The sequence below is a fragment of the Argopecten irradians genome, chromosome 5 (assembly GCF_041381155.1).
Source record: "Argopecten irradians isolate NY chromosome 5, Ai_NY, whole genome shotgun sequence".
NCBI lineage: Eukaryota > Metazoa > Mollusca > Bivalvia > Pectinida > Pectinidae > Argopecten > Argopecten irradians.
The window spans coordinates 3,819,436-3,839,115 of record NC_091138.1 but is presented as its reverse complement, the minus strand read 5'-3'; the positions used below and the strand labels follow the sequence as shown (position 1 = coordinate 3,839,115).

The window sequence follows — 19,680 nt, the reverse complement described above, 5'->3', positions numbered from 1 at the left end:
TTAACAGTTTGAGCTACAATATTTACAAGTTCTATTTTCTAATAGAGTAACTAGACGGTTAAAGCGGCCCGTTTGAATGTGTAGCGGTAAGCTTCCGCATCTTCGCTAATGAGGTGCGGTAGTATCTCAGTAAAATACTGGTTACATAGTATTCTGGTTTAAGGTCTTTTTTAAACACACGGTAAGTCCTTAACTCGTTTCCGTTAGCCTGACCATTGTCGTTCCACATAGATGTAAACCAATCCTGTTCATCCTTATGGAAAATACACTGCCGAATTTTCCGCATTATTGATTTAGTAGCACTATTTGATGTGTCCAAAATTTGTTGAACATTACATTCCTTTGCAGTCTTCAATACTTTCCCAAGATTTTCCTTTACGCTTAGACCACTGGTGAACTTAATACAGAAGTCTGTCATTGTTGACGGATCTTAGCTTACAATAAAACCGAAAAACTTCAACGCGTTGTTTCGCTAGGCAGGACATCCATCCCATATCCCCACGCTTGCCGATATTAGAGGTATTCCTTGAAACACCAAGATATAGTGTCATAACTCTGTTTTGTATATTATTGATAAGCCTGTGTCCACTTTGGCCCTATATTGCGGAACAGTACATTAAAATGGGCTACAATTTAGAGAAAACAGTATATGATATCCCTACTTCACTGATGAATTTAGATGTTAAAACTCCTAGGGCTCTCCCAGCAGATTTCGCTAGTTCACGCACCGCCAATTTTAAATTTACATTTTCGTCAAGCCAAAGGCCCCAATACCTATATGTAGGTTTGATTTCAAGCTCCCTACCACTACAGTAAAACTTGGATAACGTAATAGCCTCAGAAATGATAAGAATCTTCAATTGGAAAATATGAAAAAAATGGGGAAAAAATGATATGGACAATGACTCGACTTCAGGATTCGGGGATTGGATAACAAAATGGCGGCATTGGCTGTGATTTCTGTTGATTAGTACATTCTGAATTGTAGAGATGCTGCGTCATTTTTACGAAGTGTGATTTAATTAGATATTTTTTGTTTTGTTTAACAGGTTATTTTTCTACTGGTTCTTTTTCTTCATATTTTGATATGCGCGTGTGATAATGGGCAGAATGTTGACAACAAACAACAAACGAACAATGCTACAGGTACGTATTATAATCACAAGTTATTTTGGTGTGTGTTTTTGTTCTTTAGTATATTTATTTTATTTGTTTCTACAAAAATGATATATAAAGTGTACCTATTCAATTTTTTGCCAAATGGAAATAACATTTTGATATAATAAGGTGATATTTAATTGAAGTATTGTGATAAAATATTTTTATTAAAAAAACTTTGAATATAATAAAAATAACAGTTGTTTCGAATTATGTTGTAATACATGCCAATGGAAACTAATTGCGTCCAGGACTTCCAAAACTATATTTATTTGACGGACAGTCATTGCTGACGGTTAGGACACCATTCATTCTACTTAAAGTCTAGTTTGATGCTTTGGTATTTGATCACTGACATTATGATGTGGTCATCGTTAGTAGACACCAAATCCAACAAAGAGCTGATAAGGAAGAAGATGCGTCACTCCCTGTTATATATCCAGCCATCCGAGCGAGCCGTGGTGCTGACGAAATGTGGAGGAGGATACAACTGTACACAGGGAGACATTTCAAGTAATCAGTGGCTGCCGGGCACTACGGACGCAGCTAAGGTAAAAAGATAGTCAGCTACAGGAGGCTGGAAAGTGTAGATTGGGTATGAGCATGCTTAACCTGTAGACCAAACTGTTGTCCGAGATAAAGTATTCAACATAACGCACATTGACTGACAACTCAGCCTATATATTGTTATTACTGCTTAATACTGAATTATTTTCTGAAGTAATTCATTAACTGTGATATAATCATTGAGGATTTTAGACTTCTTTTTACCTCAGAAGAGCAAAGAAAAAAACCTATATAGAGGATATTCCTTGTTTCTTTTTGAATACCAGTTATATTTCACGAGTGCCAAATTGGTCAGTTAATAAATACCAGTTATATTTCAAGTGTGCGAAATGGTCAGTTAATAAATACCGGCTATATTTCACGAGTGTGAAGTTGGTCAGTTAATAAATACCAGTTATATTTCACGAGTGTGAAGTTGGTCAGTTAATAAATACCAGTTATATTTCACGAGTGTGAAGTTAGTCAGTTAATAAATACCAGTTAAATTTCACGTGTGCGAAGTTGGTCAGTTAATAAATACCAGTTATATTTCACGTGTGCCAAGTTGGTTAGTTAATAAATACCTGTTATATTTCACGAGTGCCAAGTTGGTCAGTTAATAAATACCAGTTATATTTCACGAGTGCGAAGTTGGTCAGTTAATAAATACCGGCTATATTTCACGAGTGCGAAGTTGGTTTGTTGATAAATACCAGTTATATTTCACGAGTGTGAAGTTGGTCAGTTAATTAATACCAGTTATATTTCACGAGTGTGAAGTTGGTCAGTTAATAAATACCGGCTATATTTCACGAGTGCGAAGTTGGTTTGTTGATAAATACCAGTTATATTTCACGAGTGTGAAGTTGGTCAGTTAATTAATACCAGTTATATTTCACGAGTGTGAAGTTGGTCCGTTCATAAATACCAGTTATATTTCACGAGTGCCAAGTTGGTCAGTTAATAAATCAGTAAGATGACGGTTAATTTGATAGACTCCTTTTTATTCTGAATAATATCGAAGTACTTCAATCTACGAGACCACTTTTTCTTCATTTTTTTCTTTAGTTCATTTTTAACCATATGAAACGTTTCTTATTTCAGAACCGGTTCTGGCATACCTATTCCTGTTTCAAATCCGAAGACATCAAGGCTTGTCCAGGTAATGTAAGGCACTATTCAGAAAAAAAATATACAAATATCAATGCATTCCGTCTTTGCTTTTTTACGTGATTTCTGAGAATAAGGTTAAATAAAGTCAGTTAATAAATAAGTACATTTACTTTGTTACGTGATTTCTGAGAATAACGTAAAATATTGTTAATTAATAAATAAGTACATTTACTTTGTTACGTGATTTCTGAGAATAAGGTAAAATAAAGTCGTTAATAAATAAGTACATTTACTTTGTTACGTGATTTCTGAGAATAACGTAAAATATTGTTAATTAATAAATAAGTACATTTACTTTGTTACGTGATTTCTGAGAATAAGGTTAAATAAAGTCAGTTAATAAATAAGTACATTTACTTTGTTACGTGATTTCTGAGAATAACGTAAAATATTGTTAATTAATAAATAAGTACATTTACTTTGTTACGTGATTTCTGAGAATAAGGTAAAATATAGTCAGTTAATAAATAAGTACATTTACTTTGTTACGTGATTTCTGAGAATAACCTAAAATATAGTCAGTTAATAAATAAGTACATTTACTTTGTTACGCGAATTTTTGAGAATAACGTAAAATATTGTTAATTGATAAATAAGTAAATTTACTTTGTTACGTGATTTCTGAGAATAACGTAAAATATAGTCAGTTAATAAATAAGTACATTTACTTTGTTACGTGATTTTTGAGAATAACGTAAAATTTAGTCAGTTAATATATAAAACTTTCTGGTGGAAGGACAATCCTTTGGTATTCCTCATTAGTATCTCTCTCTTCAGCATTAAGTCAATCACATTCAAGTAGATATATCAGTAGAACAAATCTAACAAGTGCTTGATCTGTTAACATTTCTGTGGTGTTTGGTCAGTTGACGGAGTGTGGGGTGTCTGGAGTGCCTGGAGTAACTGTACGGCTAAATGTGGAGAGGAAAGGAACATGACCAGATTCCGACTGTGTGACAATCCCAGTCCAGTAAACGGGGGACTCTCGTGCTCCGGGTATAGCAACATGTCAACTGTCTGTAAGGGCAACTGTCACAGCGGTAATCGTAGGTATCAACTCTTTGTATCCAATCATTTGAGAGAAAGTGTAAACAGTGCCACGGTAGTTGAAGAGTAAGAACAATACCATATCCGTATTTTTATTGCAACGTCAAAACGTCAGTTGTGGTATAATTATGAATGTTGAAGCTACCGCTTTTCTACAGAAATAATAGGACTGTTAGGTTCAGACAATATCACAAACTTAATACATGATAGAATTAGGCTATAAGGATATCTCCCTTAGCACTATGACAACAATATTTAGTTAGAACCAGTAATGATTTATCGCTATATTTTGAAATTCTGTTCAGATATACTTTTGAATAAATATTATTTGAAGGTAAGTTGATAGTACTGTATCCGTATACGCTGTGTTCACACACTACCTTCAAAGAGTTGAGAGAGACAATACCATCAAATATTGCTTAATGCATTTACTTATTGTATAAATAGCCATCTTTGAATCCGCTTACGTCTAAAATTATTTTCGATTGTTAGAATAACTTAGACTTTGTATTTAAAGAATCCAATCATACAACCCTGTCGTACTATGTTCGATTGAGTTGATACATCACAGCTTCCCATGTAATTCTATATCTCCCCGATTGTATGGTAGAGGTGGACAAGATGGGATCCTTCATGAAGGCCTGGGCTGGTCTGTCCACGATTCATACCACCCACCCAAAACTGACTTCTCTGTGTCTCAAAAGTCACTGTTTGTACAGCCAGGTAGTGGAGGTGTTGGGGGACAAACATGCGGTACGTATGTAGGTGCATGAAGTAACATAATCCTGTTCTAGTAGGTGTTCTTTGATTAAATCATGTCTAAAGGACATATTGTCCCAGTAGGTGTCATACATAAAGGACACAGTGTCCTAGTAGGTGTCTTATATTTAATCATGTCTAAATGACACTTTGTTCTAGTAGTTGTCATACATTAAATCATGTCTAGAGGACACATTGTCCTAGTAGGTGTCATACATAAAATCATGTCTAAAGGACAATTGTCCTAGCAGGTGTCTTACATTAAATTATGTCTAAAAGACACATTTCCTAGTAGGTGTCTTACATTTAATCATGTCTAAAGGACACTTTGCCCTAGTAGGTGTCATACATAAAATCATGTCTAAAGGATACATTGCCCTAGTAGGTGTCATACATAAAATCATGTCTAAAGGAAACATTGTCCAATAGGTGTCATACATAAAATCATGTCTAAAGGACATATTGTCCTAGTAGATGTCTAACATTAAATTATGTCTAAAGGAAACATTGTCCTAGTAGGTGTCTTACATTTAATCATGTCTAAAGGACACTTTGCCCTAGTAGGTGTCATACATAAAATCATGTCTAAAGGACACATTGTCCTAGTAGGTGTCATACATAAAGGACACAGTGTCCTAGTAGGTGTCTTATATTTAAATCATGTCTAAATGACACTTTGTTCTAGTAGTTGTCATACATGTCTAAATCATGTCTAGTAGGTGTCATAATGTCTAAAGGACATTGTCCTAGTAGGTGTCATACATAAAATCATGTCTAAAGGACAATTGTCCTAGTAGGTGTCTTACATAAAATTATGTCTAAAAGACACATTTCCTAGTAGGTGTCTTACATTTAATCATGTCTAAAGGACACATTGTCCTAGTAGGTGTCTAACATAAAATCATGTCTAAAGGACACATTGTCCTAGTAGGTGTCTTACATTTAATCATGTCTAAAGGACACTTTGCCCTAGTAGGTGTCATACATAAAATCATGTCTAAAGGACACATTGTCCTAGTAGGTGTCATACATAAAGGACACAGTGTCCTAGTAGGTGTCTTACATTTAATCATGTGTAAAGGACACATTGTCCTATTAGGTGTCTTACATTTAATTATGTGTAAAGGACACATTGTCCTATTAGGTGTCTTACATTTAATTATGTGTAAAGGACACATTGTCCTAGTAGGTGTCATACATTTAATCATGTGTAAAGGACACATTGTCCTATTAGGTGTCTTACATTTAATTATGTGTAAAGGACACAGTTGTCCTAGTAGGTGTCTTACATTTAAATCATGTGTAAAGGACACATTGTCCTATTAGGTGTCTTACATTTAATTATGTGTAAAGGACACAGTGTCCTAGTAGGTGTCATACATTTAATCATGTGTAAAGGACACATTGTCCTAGTAGGTGTCTTACATTTATTCATGTCTAAAGGACACAGTGTCCTAGTAGGTGTCATACATTTAATCATGTGTAAAGGACACATTGTCCTAGTAGGTGTCTTACATTTATTCATGTCTAAAGGACACAGTGTCCTATTAGGTGTCATACATTTAATAATGTCTAAAGGACACATTGTCCTAGTAGGTGTCTTACATTTAATCATGTCTAAAGGACACATTGTCCTAGTAGGTGTCTTACATTTAATAATGTCTAAAGGACACATTGTCCTAGTAGGTGTCTTACATTTAATAATGTCTAAAGGACACATTGTCCTAGTAGGTGTCTTACATTTAATCATGTCTAAAGGATACATTGTCCTAGTAGGTGTCATACATAAAATCATGTCTAAAGGACACATTGTCCTAGTAGGTGTCTTACATTTAAATTATGTCTAAAGGACACATTGTCCTAGTAGGTGTCTTACATTTAATAATGTCTAAAGGACACATTGTCCTAGTAGGTGTCATACATAAAATCATGTCTAAAGGACACATTGTCCTAGTAGGTGTCTTACATTTAATAATGTCTAAAGGACACATTGTCCTAGTAGGTGTCTTACATTTAATAATGTCTAAAGGACACATTGTCCTAGTAGGTGTCATACATAAAATCATGTCTAAAGGACACATTGTCCTAGTAGGTGTCTTACATTTAATAATGTCTAAAGGACACATTGTCCTAGTAGGTGTCATACATAAAATCATGTCTAAAGGATACATTGTCCTAGTAGGTGTCATACATAAAATCATGTCTAAAGGATACATTGTCCTAGTAGGTGTCTTACATTTAATCATGTCTAAAGGATACATTGTCCTAGTAGGTGTCTTACATTTAATCATGTCTAAAGGACACATTGTCCTAGTAGGTATCTTACATTTAAACATGTCTAAAGGACACATTGTCCTAGTAGGTGTCTTACATTTAATCATGTCTACAGGACACATTGTCCTAGTAGGTGTCTTACATTTAATCATGTCTAAAGGACACATTGTCCTAGTAGGTGTCTTACATTTAATCATGTCTAAAGGACACATTGTCCTAGTAGGTGTCATACATAAAATCATGTCTAAAGGACACATTGTCCTAGTAGGTGTCTTACATTTAATAATGTCTAAAGGACACATTGTCCTAGTAGGTGTCATACATAAAATCATGTCTAAAGGACACATTGTCCTAGTAGGTGTCTTACATTTAATAATGTCTAAAGGACACATTGTCCTAGTAGGTGTCTTACATTTAATATGTCTAAAGGACACATTGTCCTAGTAGGTGTCATACATTTAATCATGTCTAAAGGATACATTGTCCTAGTAGGTGTCATACATAAAATCATGTCTAAAGGATACATTGTCCTAGTAGGTGTCTTACATTTAATCATGTCTAAAGGACACATTGTCCTAGTAGGTGTCTTACATTTAATCATGTCTAAAGGACACATTGTCCTAGTAGGTGTCTTACATTTAATCATGTCTAAAGGACACATTGTCCTAGTAGGTGTCATGTCTAAAGGACACATTGTCCTAGTAGGTGTCTTACATTTAATCATGTCTAAAGGACACATTGTCCTAGTAGGTGTCATACATAAAATCATGTCTAAAGGACACATTGTCCTAGTAGGTGTCTTACATTTAATCATGTCTAAAGGACACATTGTCCTAGTAGGTGTCTTACATTTAATCATGTCTAAAGGACACATTGTCCTAGTAGGTGTCTTACATTTAAAATCATGTCTAAAGGACACATTGTCCTAGTAGGTGTCTTACATTTAATCATGTCTAAAGGACACATTGTCCTAGTAGGTGTCTTACATTTAAATCATGTCTAAAGGACACATTGTCCTAGTAGGTGTCTTACATTTAATCATGTCTAAAGGATACATTGTCCTAGTAGGTGTCATACATAAAATCATGTCTAAAGGACACATTGTCCTAGTAGGTGTCTTACATTTAATCATGTCTAAAGGACACATTGTCCTAGTAGGTGTCTTACATTTAATCATGTCTAAAGGACACATTGTCCTAGTAGGTGTCTTACATTTAATCATGTCTAAAGGACACATTGTCCTAGTAGGTGTCTTACATTTAATCATGTCTAAAGGACACATTGTCCTAGTAGGTGTCTAACATAAAATCATGTCTAAAGGATACATTGTCCTAGTAGGTGTCTTACATTTAATCATGTCTAAAGGACACATTGTCCTAGTAGGTGTCTTACATTTAATCATGTCTAAAGGACACATTGTCCTAGTAGGTGTCTTACATTTAATAATGTCTAAAGGACACATTGTCCTAGTAGGTGTCATACATAAAATCATGTCTAAAGGACACATTGTCCTAGTAGGTGTCTTACATAAAATCATGTCTAAAGGACACATTGTCCTAGTAGGTGTCTTACATTTAATCATGTCTAAAGGACACATTGTCCTAGTAGGTGTCTAACATAAAATCATGTCTAAAGGACACATTGTCCTAGTAGGTGTCTTACATTTAATCATGTCTAAAGGATACATTGTCCTAGTAGGTGTCATACATAAAATCATGTCTAAAGGACACATTGTCCTAGTAGGTGTCTTACATAAAATCATGTCTAAAGGACACATTGTCCTAGTAGGTGTCTATACATAAAATATCATGTCTAAAGGACACATTGTCCTAGTAGGTGTCTTACATTTATTCATGTCTAAAGGACACAGTGTCCTAGTAGGTGTCATACATTTAATAATGTCTAAAGGACAATTGTCCTAGTAGGTGTCTTACATTTAATCATGTCTAAAGGACACATTGTCCTAGTAGGTGTCTTACATTTAATCATGTCTAAAGGACACATTGTCCTAGTAGGTGTCTTACATTTAATCATGTGTAAAGGACACATTGTCCTATTAGGTGTCTTACATTTAATTATGTGTAAAGGACACAGTGTCCTAGTAGGTGTCATACATTTAATCATGTGTAAAGGACACATTGTCCTAGTAGGTGTCTTACATTTATTCATGTCTAAAGGACACAGTGTCCTAGTAGGTGTCATACATTTAATAATGTCTAAAGGACAATTGTCCTAGTAGGTGTCTTACTATTTGTAGTGTTAATCATGTCTAAAGGACACATTGTCCTAGTAGGTGTCTTACATTTAATAATGTCTAAAGGACACATTGTCCTAGTAGGTGTCTTACATTTAATCATGTCTAAAGGACACATTGTCCTAGTAGGTGTCTTACATTTAATAATGTCTAAAGGACACATTGTCCTAGTAGGTGTCTTACATTTAATCATGTCTAAAGGACACATTGTCCTAGTAGGTGTCTTACATTTAATCATGTCTAAAGGATACATTGTCCTAGTAGGTGTCATACATTTAATCATGTGTAAAGGACACATTGTCCTAGTAGGTGTCTTATTTTTATTCATGTCTAAAGGACACAGTGTCCTAGTAGGTGTCATACATTTAATAATGTCTAAAGGACAATTGTCCTAGTAGGTGTCTTACATTTAATCATGTCTAAAGGACACATTGTCCTAGTAGGTGTCTTACATTTAATCATGTCTAAAGGATACATTGCCCTAGTAGGTGTCATACATAAAATCATGTCTAAAGGATACATTGTCCTAGTAGGTGTCTTACATTTAATAATGTCTAAAGGACACATTGTCCTAGTAGGTGTCTTACATTTAATAATGTCTAAAGGACACATTGTCCTAGTAGGTGTCATACATAAAATCATGTCTAAAGGATACATTGTCCTAGTAGGTGTCTTACATTTAATCATGTCTAAAGGACACATTGTCCTAGTAGGTGTCTTACATTTAATAATGTCTAAAGGACACATTGTCCTAGTAGGTGTCTTACATTTAATAATGTCTAAAGGACACATTGTCCTAGTAGGTGTCATACATAAAATCATGTCTAAAGGACACATTGTCCTAGTAGGTGTCTTACATTTAATCATGTCTAAAGGACACATTGTCCTAGTAGGTGTCATACATAAAATCATGTCTAAAGGATACATTGTCCTAGTAGGTGTCATACATAAAATCATGTCTAAAGGATACATTGTCCTAGTAGGTGTCTTACATTTAATCATGTCTAAAGGATACATTGTCCTAGTAGGTGTCTTACATTTAATCATGTCTAAAGGACACATTGTCCTAGTAGGTGTCTTACATTTAATCATGTCTAAAGGACACATTGTCCTAGTAGGTGTCTTACATTTAATCATGTCTAAAGGACACATTGTCCTAGTAGGTGTCTTACATTTAATCATGTCTAAAGGACACATTGTCCTTTTAGGTGTCTTGCATTTAATAATGTCTAAAGGACACATTGTCCAATAGGTGTCATACATTAAATCATGTCTTAAGGACACAGTGTCCTTGTAGGTGTCTTACATTTAATCATGTCTAATTCTTTACTAAGTAATGATAAATTGGTGTGATTGTAGACTAACGACTTACTGAATGTTTCCATTTTAGATGAGGTATTGGTCCAATCTTCACTGTTATAAATATAAAACAGCTTGTCCAGGTAGGTGTAATCAGTAAGAATTGTCATCATGTCCTTCCTAGTCATGCCTTATATATTAACATGTTTGTAACTTCCAAGATGTTTACCTTTACTTTCCCAGTGGACGGAGGCTGGACGTCCTGGTCAGCCTGGTCCGACTGTGAACCTAAATGTGGATCTGGAAAACAATGGAGAATCCGCAACTGTACAAAACCTACTCCAGCAAACAACGGATTTATCTGTCGGGGATTTTATTATGAAGAAAACCCATGCATCGGACGGAATTGTTCTAAGACAGGTAATGGTACCGATTTGTGTAGTGTTCTAAGACGGATATTGGTACCGATTTGTGTAGTGTAGTGTTCTAAGACAGATATTGGTACCGATTTGTGTAGTTTACAAAGACAGGTAATGGCACTGATTTCTGTAGTGTTCTAATACCCGTTATAGTACCGATTTCTGAAGTGGTCTAAGACAAGTAAAGTTACCGATTTCTGTTACAAAATGTACTTGGTTCAAGTGTAACGTGTTTTTTTCTGATTACTTTGTTGCATGTCTTGCTAAAGATCCCTTGGTACATTTGCTAAAATATTTCATATTTTCTTATCATTTACGACTGTTGAAGGTTGTTTGTATTTGATATATAAAACCCCGTTTTATATTTGAAAAAAACCCTGCTACAGGTTATGTGGTTTTGCAGAATAGTTACTATGATATATAACTACAACACTCCAATATCTATGAACAGATCTTCTTTTGGGAGCCTTATCTGAGTGGACTTCTCCCGGACGTTGCTCTGTCAGCTGTGGTCACTACGGCGTGAGAGAAAGAAGGAGAGTGTGTTTGGCTAACAATTCATGTGCCGATGTACAGGGAAGAAGATTCACTAGGATCGTTATGAAGATACCCTGTTACAATGGACCATGCCCTTTTAGTTAGTATATATATGTAGCGTTTCTCCAAAATATGATAGCACTTAGGCTATATGACGATCGTGAGACGCTATTGTATATCCTAAGTCCGTGATGGAAGGTGACTACGACAGGGAAAACTAGAAAACGTCACTTTAAAATTCACATAATTTATTCACATAAACATCCACGTAATGTTGTTCACAATAAATCCACTAGGAACACACACACTGGTACACTGTTTCACTTAAGTTCACTGCTAGGTGATATCCATAATTGCGAAGTATTCAGTACATCACAAATGCAAGTATAAATCCCATAGTCACAAACACACTAAGAATGATAGAGTAATCCGTATATATATCACATCACTGATACATGTAGGAAATATCCGTACAGTACATCCCAAGTAAAAATCCCATAGTCACAAACAAAGTGTAGTAAAGTAATCCGAATTAAAATAACTGGTCCTGAGATGCGTGGAGTAAGTCCCAAAATTTCCATATACTTTACCTTTTCTTCACGTGCACCCCCTTTTATACCACTTTCATACTATCATCTAATTGGCTAAAACGTCGCTCCTTCCATATTCATTCTCACGTTCATTGGCCGAATCTTAATATGATTACGTATTTCTACCTACTTCCATCCCCCCTCCCAACCTAACTCTAATTGGCTGGCCGGAGTGATCACTACCTTAATTTAGCTCTCTGTTACTATTAATACGAATACCTTACGCAACCTGTCCATCAAACTGGACACTAATACACAGCCCTAATCGTAAACAACTCCTTATATGGAAAACGGAATGCGGTGCCCTAGCTCCCTTATACGTAACGACCTCTGATGGGCACGTGCACGTGGCCACCTGGTCCCTAACTGTCCTATGTATGTATATATACACTATACATACTGCATATATATAAAAACTAAACTATCAACTAAATAGTATAAAACTGTTATATTACAACACAAATAAACTTGAACTTTAACAACTAATAAAAATTAAGCGCGACATAAATTTCCACGCTACATATATATTCATTTTCAAATGAATTTTTATGAAACGAGTCAACTTCTATAAAAGAAATATTGTTTGCAATATTTTTGAATCCGCATTTATTTCATTACCCGATGAAATTAAAAGATAGTGACATCAATGCTTATAATCAATTATACTTCTTGATATAAGACTTCTTGAAGAAGGAAATATATTTACACGTTTGTTTTCCAAGTGATTATTTTTCCGAATCATTACGCAATGTCTATGTTTCTATTGAGACGTTCAGTTAATGTCGGGTTTTCACGGCATTTTTGGATTTTTTCCATAATGGTATGAAAATCGACAATCAGAAAGCCAGATTTGGTTTGAAAACAAAAACAAATTAGTTATATGTTTATTACATGAACATCAACTTTTCTTGCGTAAACAAAAACACACATCGTGATAGAGAACAGATATTATGACATGCAAATCAACATGATCTCACGCCACGATCTTGCGGCATTATCATATTTTCACTATTATAATTAATATTGTGGCGTCACAATAGTGTAGTTACACTATGTCTTACTATTTTATGGCGTAGTGAAGTGACGTCACAAATAGCAATCCAGTCATGCAATAAAACAGGTTTCTATTTTAGTAACATCATTAATCATTAGCCATGCGTAAACCTTTGCATTTAAAACACTACTCCTCCCTAACTGTAAAGCAGATTTCAGCCATTTTTTGTTTGAAACATCATTGGCAAAGGACATTAATATCTATATAGATGAACCTGGTCTGAGCCCTAGGGACTGAGGGGTGAGGCCCCAAAAAGGGAAAAGTTTCTTAATTTTAGCTTTAAAATCCTACTCCTCCTTAAGGATGTACTCCTCTGAGAAGTCAAAATTTTCTTATATTAAATTTTTTTTACTCATATAGATTTTTGGTAATAGGAGTTCATACCATATAAGAAAATAGAAGAAAAAATATATGTCCGTGTGCTCGTGTTTTAGCTATTGCCACTCATAGATACCTAATTGACAAAATACTGGATTTTATCGGAATTTTGCCGTTTTGACCACATACACGATAGATTATAGCCGCGATTTCCTAATGAAGTATTTGATATGTATGTATGCTTGTAGAATTTATTTCTATGAGTCTTCTTTAAAAAATATTTCAGGTATAATTAATAAGACTCATATATTTTCTTAGAATAACAACATATGCTACCCCTATCCCTTAATTTTGAGCTACAAAAGACTTCATTTTCAGCCATTTTTGCCAAATTTAACCCTTTATAGAAAAAGTTCTGGTATTTAACTTTTCTCAATATTTAACAGGGAAAGAGTTGTCATTTCTAGACAGAAAAATGGGGGGTCCGTGAGCTTACTTTTTTGCCTCATTTAAATATTTGTTACTTATAAAAAGAGTTACAGCGAAAATTAGCTCGATACAACTAAAAATGCTAACGCAGTGATGATTTAAGTAAAAACAATTTAAGTAAAAACTGGTAAAAAACTGTGGCTCTACTCAAAGCGAAAAGGAGTAGATATGATAGTACCAGTATTTGGCCTTAATAATATTAACTCTGATCCACATCAATTTCACATCAATAAATACTCTCATACTTGCCATTCATCAAAAAATAACTTTTTATAAACATGTACACGATGTGCTCCACCTATGACGTCATCAAATTGATGATTTTCCTCTTCTCGCCGAATTTTGCTAGAAATTCATCATCTTTAGGTTAGAAAAGGCTTGAAATGGATTTGGCTGCCACCTTGGAGCAACTTTATATTTTGCATGGATATGCGTAAATACACGATACACAACACGTGAAAATCTCTTTCTGCTCCACGAAGGCGGCCACATTCATTTTTAGAGAAAACCACTCAAAAAGTATGATTTTTCAAGGATTTTTGTGAAAAATGGCGGGAAACTGCATGTTGATGACGTCATAGTGAACATAATTGGCACATGCGGGATATTTTCGGGATGTAATGTGTTAGCAAATGTATTCAACTGTTATATGGCAAAATATGTTGTTCTTTACTGGAGAATTAATTTTGGGGCCAAATTCGAGTCTTAACGTACCTACTCCTTTCAAAATGGCCGCCAAATGGGCCTTTTCTTAAATCTCGTTATAAATAAAATCTACTAATAATAGAAATGTAATTTTTTGACAAAATTTGCAACTGGCAACTTGCTACAGATTGCTAAATTTTATTTGAAAATCTCATAACTTTTTTATCAATATCGAAACAAGGCTTTAAAGGGACTGAAACCTCAGAAGAATACATCCTTAACCCTTGTATGGATGGTAGACAAATCTGTTTTGATACATTGTTGGGAAAGGACAATCATATTTTATATACATGAGACTGGTCCGACACCTAGGGGCAGAGGGACGGGGCTCAAAAGGGGAAATTTTCTTATTCTAGCTTCAAAATCCTACTTCTCCTTAACATATTGTATATAAATGAGCCTGGTCCAACCTCTAAGAGCAGAGATAGGGGAGGGGGGCGTCCATTGTCTCTGCATTTATGTTAAGGTTGTATTCTTCTGAGGTTTCAGTCCCGTTGAAGTCTCGTTTCGACATAGATCAAAGAAGTTATGAGATTTTCAAATAAAATCTATCAATATCTGTAGGAAGTTACCAGTTGCAAATTTTGTAAAAAAATTACATTTCTAGCTTTAGTAGATTTTTTTATGTGGGGATTTTAAGAAATGGCCCATTTGGCGGCCATTTTGAAATTGTGTCTTTTTTCGCTTTGAGTAGAGCCAGAGTTTTACCATTTTTTACTGAAATTGTTTTTACTTAAATCATCACTGCGCCAGTATTTTTAGCTGTATCGAGGTAATTTTTGCTGTAAATCTTTACTGGGTTCGTGGTAATTAAAATATTGAGCATTAATGTGTGATATCATACACTTTTGTCTCTTTATTTTTACATTTAATGGTAATTTTAGCACAATTATTTTTTACTCGAAAATACTGAAAAATAACAAATATTCAAATGGGGCAAAAAAGTAAGCACACGGACCCCCCATTTTTCTGCCTGATTTAGAAAGAACAACCCTTTCCCTGTTGATGTGCAAAATATTAACAAAAGTTTAATACCAGAACTTTTTCTATAAAGGGATAAATTTGGCAAAAATTGCTGAAAAGGGTGCATTTTGAAGCACAAAATTAAGGGGTAGGGGTAGCATATGTTGTTATTCTAAGAAAAAATGTAAGTCTTATTGATCAAAACTGGTATATTTTTAAAGAAGACTACTAGAAAATAAATTCTACAAACATCTATACATATCAAACAACTCATTCGGAAATTATGGCTTTAATCTATTGTGTATATGGTCAAAACAGCAAAATTCCCATAAAATCCAATATTTTGTCAAATAGGTATCTTTGAGTGACAATAGCTCAAAAAAGAGCACACAGACATATGTTTTTTCTTCTATTTTCTTTTATGGCATGAACTCCTATTTCCAAAAATCTATATGAGAAAAAAGTTTAATACAAGAACATTTTGACTTCTCAGAGGAGTACATCCTTAAAGGGTAAAATTGGAAAAAATGTTAACTACTTCTCAATAACTAGAAAAACCAGACATGCATAAGGATGCTTGGCTGTAACTCTACCAATTAAAGTTTGTTCAAATGAATTACCTTTACCTAAATTCAAGATCACAGGTCATACAGGCTGAAATGTTTCCACAACTTCTCAATAACTTCAATCAATAAGGCCAAGAGATCTTGTATTGGGCCTGTAAAAATAACTACAAAGTTTGTTCAGTTGAATAACTTAAGCGTCATTCATTGTAAAAGTGCTCAAATAGGCTAAATCTTTAAGCAATGATTTCTGAATAACCACGGTACTCTTGATAGTTTACCTTTTGAATTAATGACTAAGGTCAACATAAAAGAATCATGCAGGTGAACAATACATGCCCATTTGGCCTCCTGTAAATATTGATCAAATCTATAATCAGATTACCGTTAAGGCACTTAGGCCTCTTGTTAATCCATATATTAATTGCATTAATGTTATATAAAGTGATGCAATTCAGAACAACACAACAACCAAAAATTAATCTACAAACAGTGAATAGAGAGTGTTATCATCTCGTTTAAGTGGATTTATCGGTATAAAACCAAGCAATTTAACTTGTCATCTGCCTTTCCAGCCACGTACGGCGTCTGGTCCAGCTGGTCATCATATACACAGTGTTCGGCTGCCTGTGGCAAGGGCAGACAACTCCGTATACGACTGTGTGATGGTTTACATTACTCCAGAGCTTGTATGGGACAGTCTCTCAACGTCACTTTCTGTGAGAACAAGTGTGAGGAGAAAAGTGAGAATTTACTTGTTTATACCTATGTCAGTTCTATTATTATCCGAGAATAAAAAAAATCTTTATATGTAGCGTTTCGAGGTAAAGAGGGATGCTCAAATTGGAGTAAAACCAGGGTTTCATTGGTATTAGCAGTATTAATGATGCGTTTGGTAAATATCCACATGAACTGGAGAGATTGAGTCTAATTATCGCTGTTGTATTATATTGTAGATCTGACCCTGACTAACGAGACAATAGGAGACGCTGCACAATCGTTCTTACCCGTACACACCAAGGCACCCAAGGTAAAACATAATAGTCAAGGCTTTGTGCTTATATACCTCTTCCACTTTCTCGACATTTACATTACAATGATTAAGGGATTTCCCTGCTAAAACTAGTGTGTTGAAATCTAAAGCATCTTACTCATTAGAAAAAGGAGTACGGTATCACAGTATAATAGAACACGAGGAATAGTAATCTGATTGAAATACAGATCCTTATAACCACTCCGTTTAATAGAGGATCTACGAAAATCCGATTAAGGGTCATGTTCGGATGACCTTTATACCACGTGTAATTCAGATTAAGGGTCATGTTCGGATGACCTTTATACCACGTGTAATTCAGATTAAATGCATTTTCTGCACGTTGCTCTGCCAATTGACAACGCCATTTCGCCCCAACATACAAATTCGATTAGCTTTATTGTGCTCTTTGGGCGAGATGACTACGTACACGGAAATCATTCTGACAGATTTTCAAACTATTTCGTCCTCTGAAATTCACTGTCAAAATTTTGCCAGCAGCAATTTGGTTGGCCATTTACAAAGGTCACCTGGACATGACCCCTAATGGGATTTTCTCAGATTCTCTTATCTAACGTAGTGTGATAAGGATCTGTATTTTAATCAGATTGGAGATTCGTTGGGACACTGCTGGAATGCTTTCTTGAATTACCGTTTACTTCTTGGTGTCATAGCTAAACATTCACAATTTTCTGCTCTTGACCATCAGATTTTGTCAGTGTAGTCGTATTCCAGTCATCTCACTCTCTCACTCTGAATTGTATCGATATGTCAATGTGTAAATAATGCTTGTCGAATGCAATTTGTTTACCTTTAATTTCCAAATGAGTAAAATGATTGCATTCGGTCTACACATTAGTATGTTCTTCTCATTGTCATTTATCAGGGACGGATAATTGACTTGAACAACCCCTATCGTTACGAACTGGAGGCTGAACGAATCGGGAGTTTCACTCCATGGTCTAACTGGTCATCTTGTTCAAAGACATGTGAAACTGGACAGAGGTCAAGGTATAGGAACTGTACAGTGGCTGGACAGTGTAGTGGGGAGATCAGACAGTTCCTATTCTGTAGCACACATAAGTGTCCAGGTACTTACACATTTGTACCTTAATTAAACATTCTTCTGTTAATTCTAGGGCAAAGTAATAGTTTATTATCGTTTCAGGTATACAGACATATATTTCGAGGATTTTTTTAAAACTTTTTTTAATGCAATTTCGGATTTGTATTGGTCCAGCATTATCAACCTTACAATAACGTATGTTCGATATCATTTCCAGCTCTATATTACTTTATGAACTATTGGAAACTGCATGTGTAAGAAGTGAAAAGGGGACGCATTAAACAAATCACATAACAAAGGCGTAATCTGGTGTTTTATACATAACAAGAAAACTTACCGATATCACTAAATGTCACTTAAATATCCATCTGGTTATATCTTAACAACGACTGGCACCAAAACTTTCTCGGGATTCGCATTACACTTTTCAACAGAAGTATTAACACAAAGACTACGGCTATGATGAGTGCGACTCGTGATGTGTTCCGCGTAAACTCATCCTTTTGATATCCATAAAAGTGGTAATAGGTCTGCAGGGAAATAGGAATAACCTTAACTAATTTTAATCGCTGATAAGACCGATTATTAATTTTGAAGAATAATATCTAAATAAAGGTACCGATATATAATATTTTTTAATTTGTCTGTCATAACTACCGACGACTCGGACGAACATTTAACTCGCATCTATATTACTGATATCTTCATTTAGGAGAACTTTGCTATTCAGACAGTGACCTTCAATTAAATCTGTAAATTCATGATTTCGGGTATTCATTCATCTGTTGTCATCTCATTCTCAGTTAATGGGAGATATAGCGAGTGGTTGTCATGGTCACCGTGTACCGTTACCTGTGGAAATGGGTTAAAAGTGAGATACCGGACGTGTGATAAGCCACTGCCTCAGAACGGCGGAACATGTTTCGGAAAATGGTCTGAGACGGTGAGATGCTCTCCAGGAAAATGCAGAGGTGTGTTTTACTATTTACCATTAATTTAGATCTTTTTATTTGGTATTTCTTATCAAAATCAGAATCAATTGAAATTGTAATTCTATGTAAACAATTTTATGTTAGTGTAGCGAAGCAAGTTATTCCATATCTAATTATAAATTATTTTTGTGCAATGAAGAAATAAGTTTTGGTTTTAGGCAATAATTTTCACGGTTCTGTTTAGAACACATGACAATAGTCAGCATATCGTGTTTATCTTAAGGTTCATGTAAAGGCTTTAACCGGTGATATTTTGCAAGCCTAAAACTCATAACTGTGCTGCAATTGAACAGAACTAATTTCATTAATTGTTGGTATATACCCTGGCTCTGTCAGTCTTACTGTTGATATGTAATTTGTGAAGCTGCTTGTAAAATTCAGTAAAATATGAGGAAAATGTATATTTCTGGAGAAGACATAGAACTCGTGTGAATTGCATTG

At 34.8% G+C, this 19,680-nt stretch overlaps 1 protein-coding gene across 2 annotated transcripts in view; it reads left to right on the top strand.

Moving 5' to 3' along the window:
• LOC138322676 (uncharacterized) overlaps nucleotides 1-19,680 on the top strand; it is a 62,168-nt gene that overhangs the window by 16,070 nt on the left and 26,418 nt on the right. Inside the window, exons 2-13 of one of the 2 annotated variants that reach the window (XM_069266701.1) lie at nucleotides 1,050-1,146; nucleotides 1,540-1,709; nucleotides 2,809-2,866; nucleotides 3,744-3,923; nucleotides 4,535-4,677; nucleotides 10,602-10,653; nucleotides 10,754-10,930; nucleotides 11,381-11,566; nucleotides 16,724-16,891; nucleotides 17,105-17,178; nucleotides 18,068-18,272; nucleotides 19,051-19,218. In XM_069266701.1, the coding sequence (XP_069122802.1) occupies nucleotides 1,050-1,146; nucleotides 1,540-1,709; nucleotides 2,809-2,866; nucleotides 3,744-3,923; nucleotides 4,535-4,677; nucleotides 10,602-10,653; nucleotides 10,754-10,930; nucleotides 11,381-11,566; nucleotides 16,724-16,891; nucleotides 17,105-17,178; nucleotides 18,068-18,272; nucleotides 19,051-19,218 (1,678 nt within the window). Of the gene's footprint in view, nucleotides 1-1,049; nucleotides 1,147-1,536; nucleotides 1,710-2,808; nucleotides 2,867-3,743; nucleotides 3,924-4,534; nucleotides 4,678-10,601; nucleotides 10,654-10,753; nucleotides 10,931-11,380; nucleotides 11,567-16,723; nucleotides 16,892-17,104; nucleotides 17,179-18,067; nucleotides 18,273-19,050; nucleotides 19,219-19,680 lie in introns of both variants that reach the window. The other variant, XM_069266700.1, reaches the window with a different exon arrangement.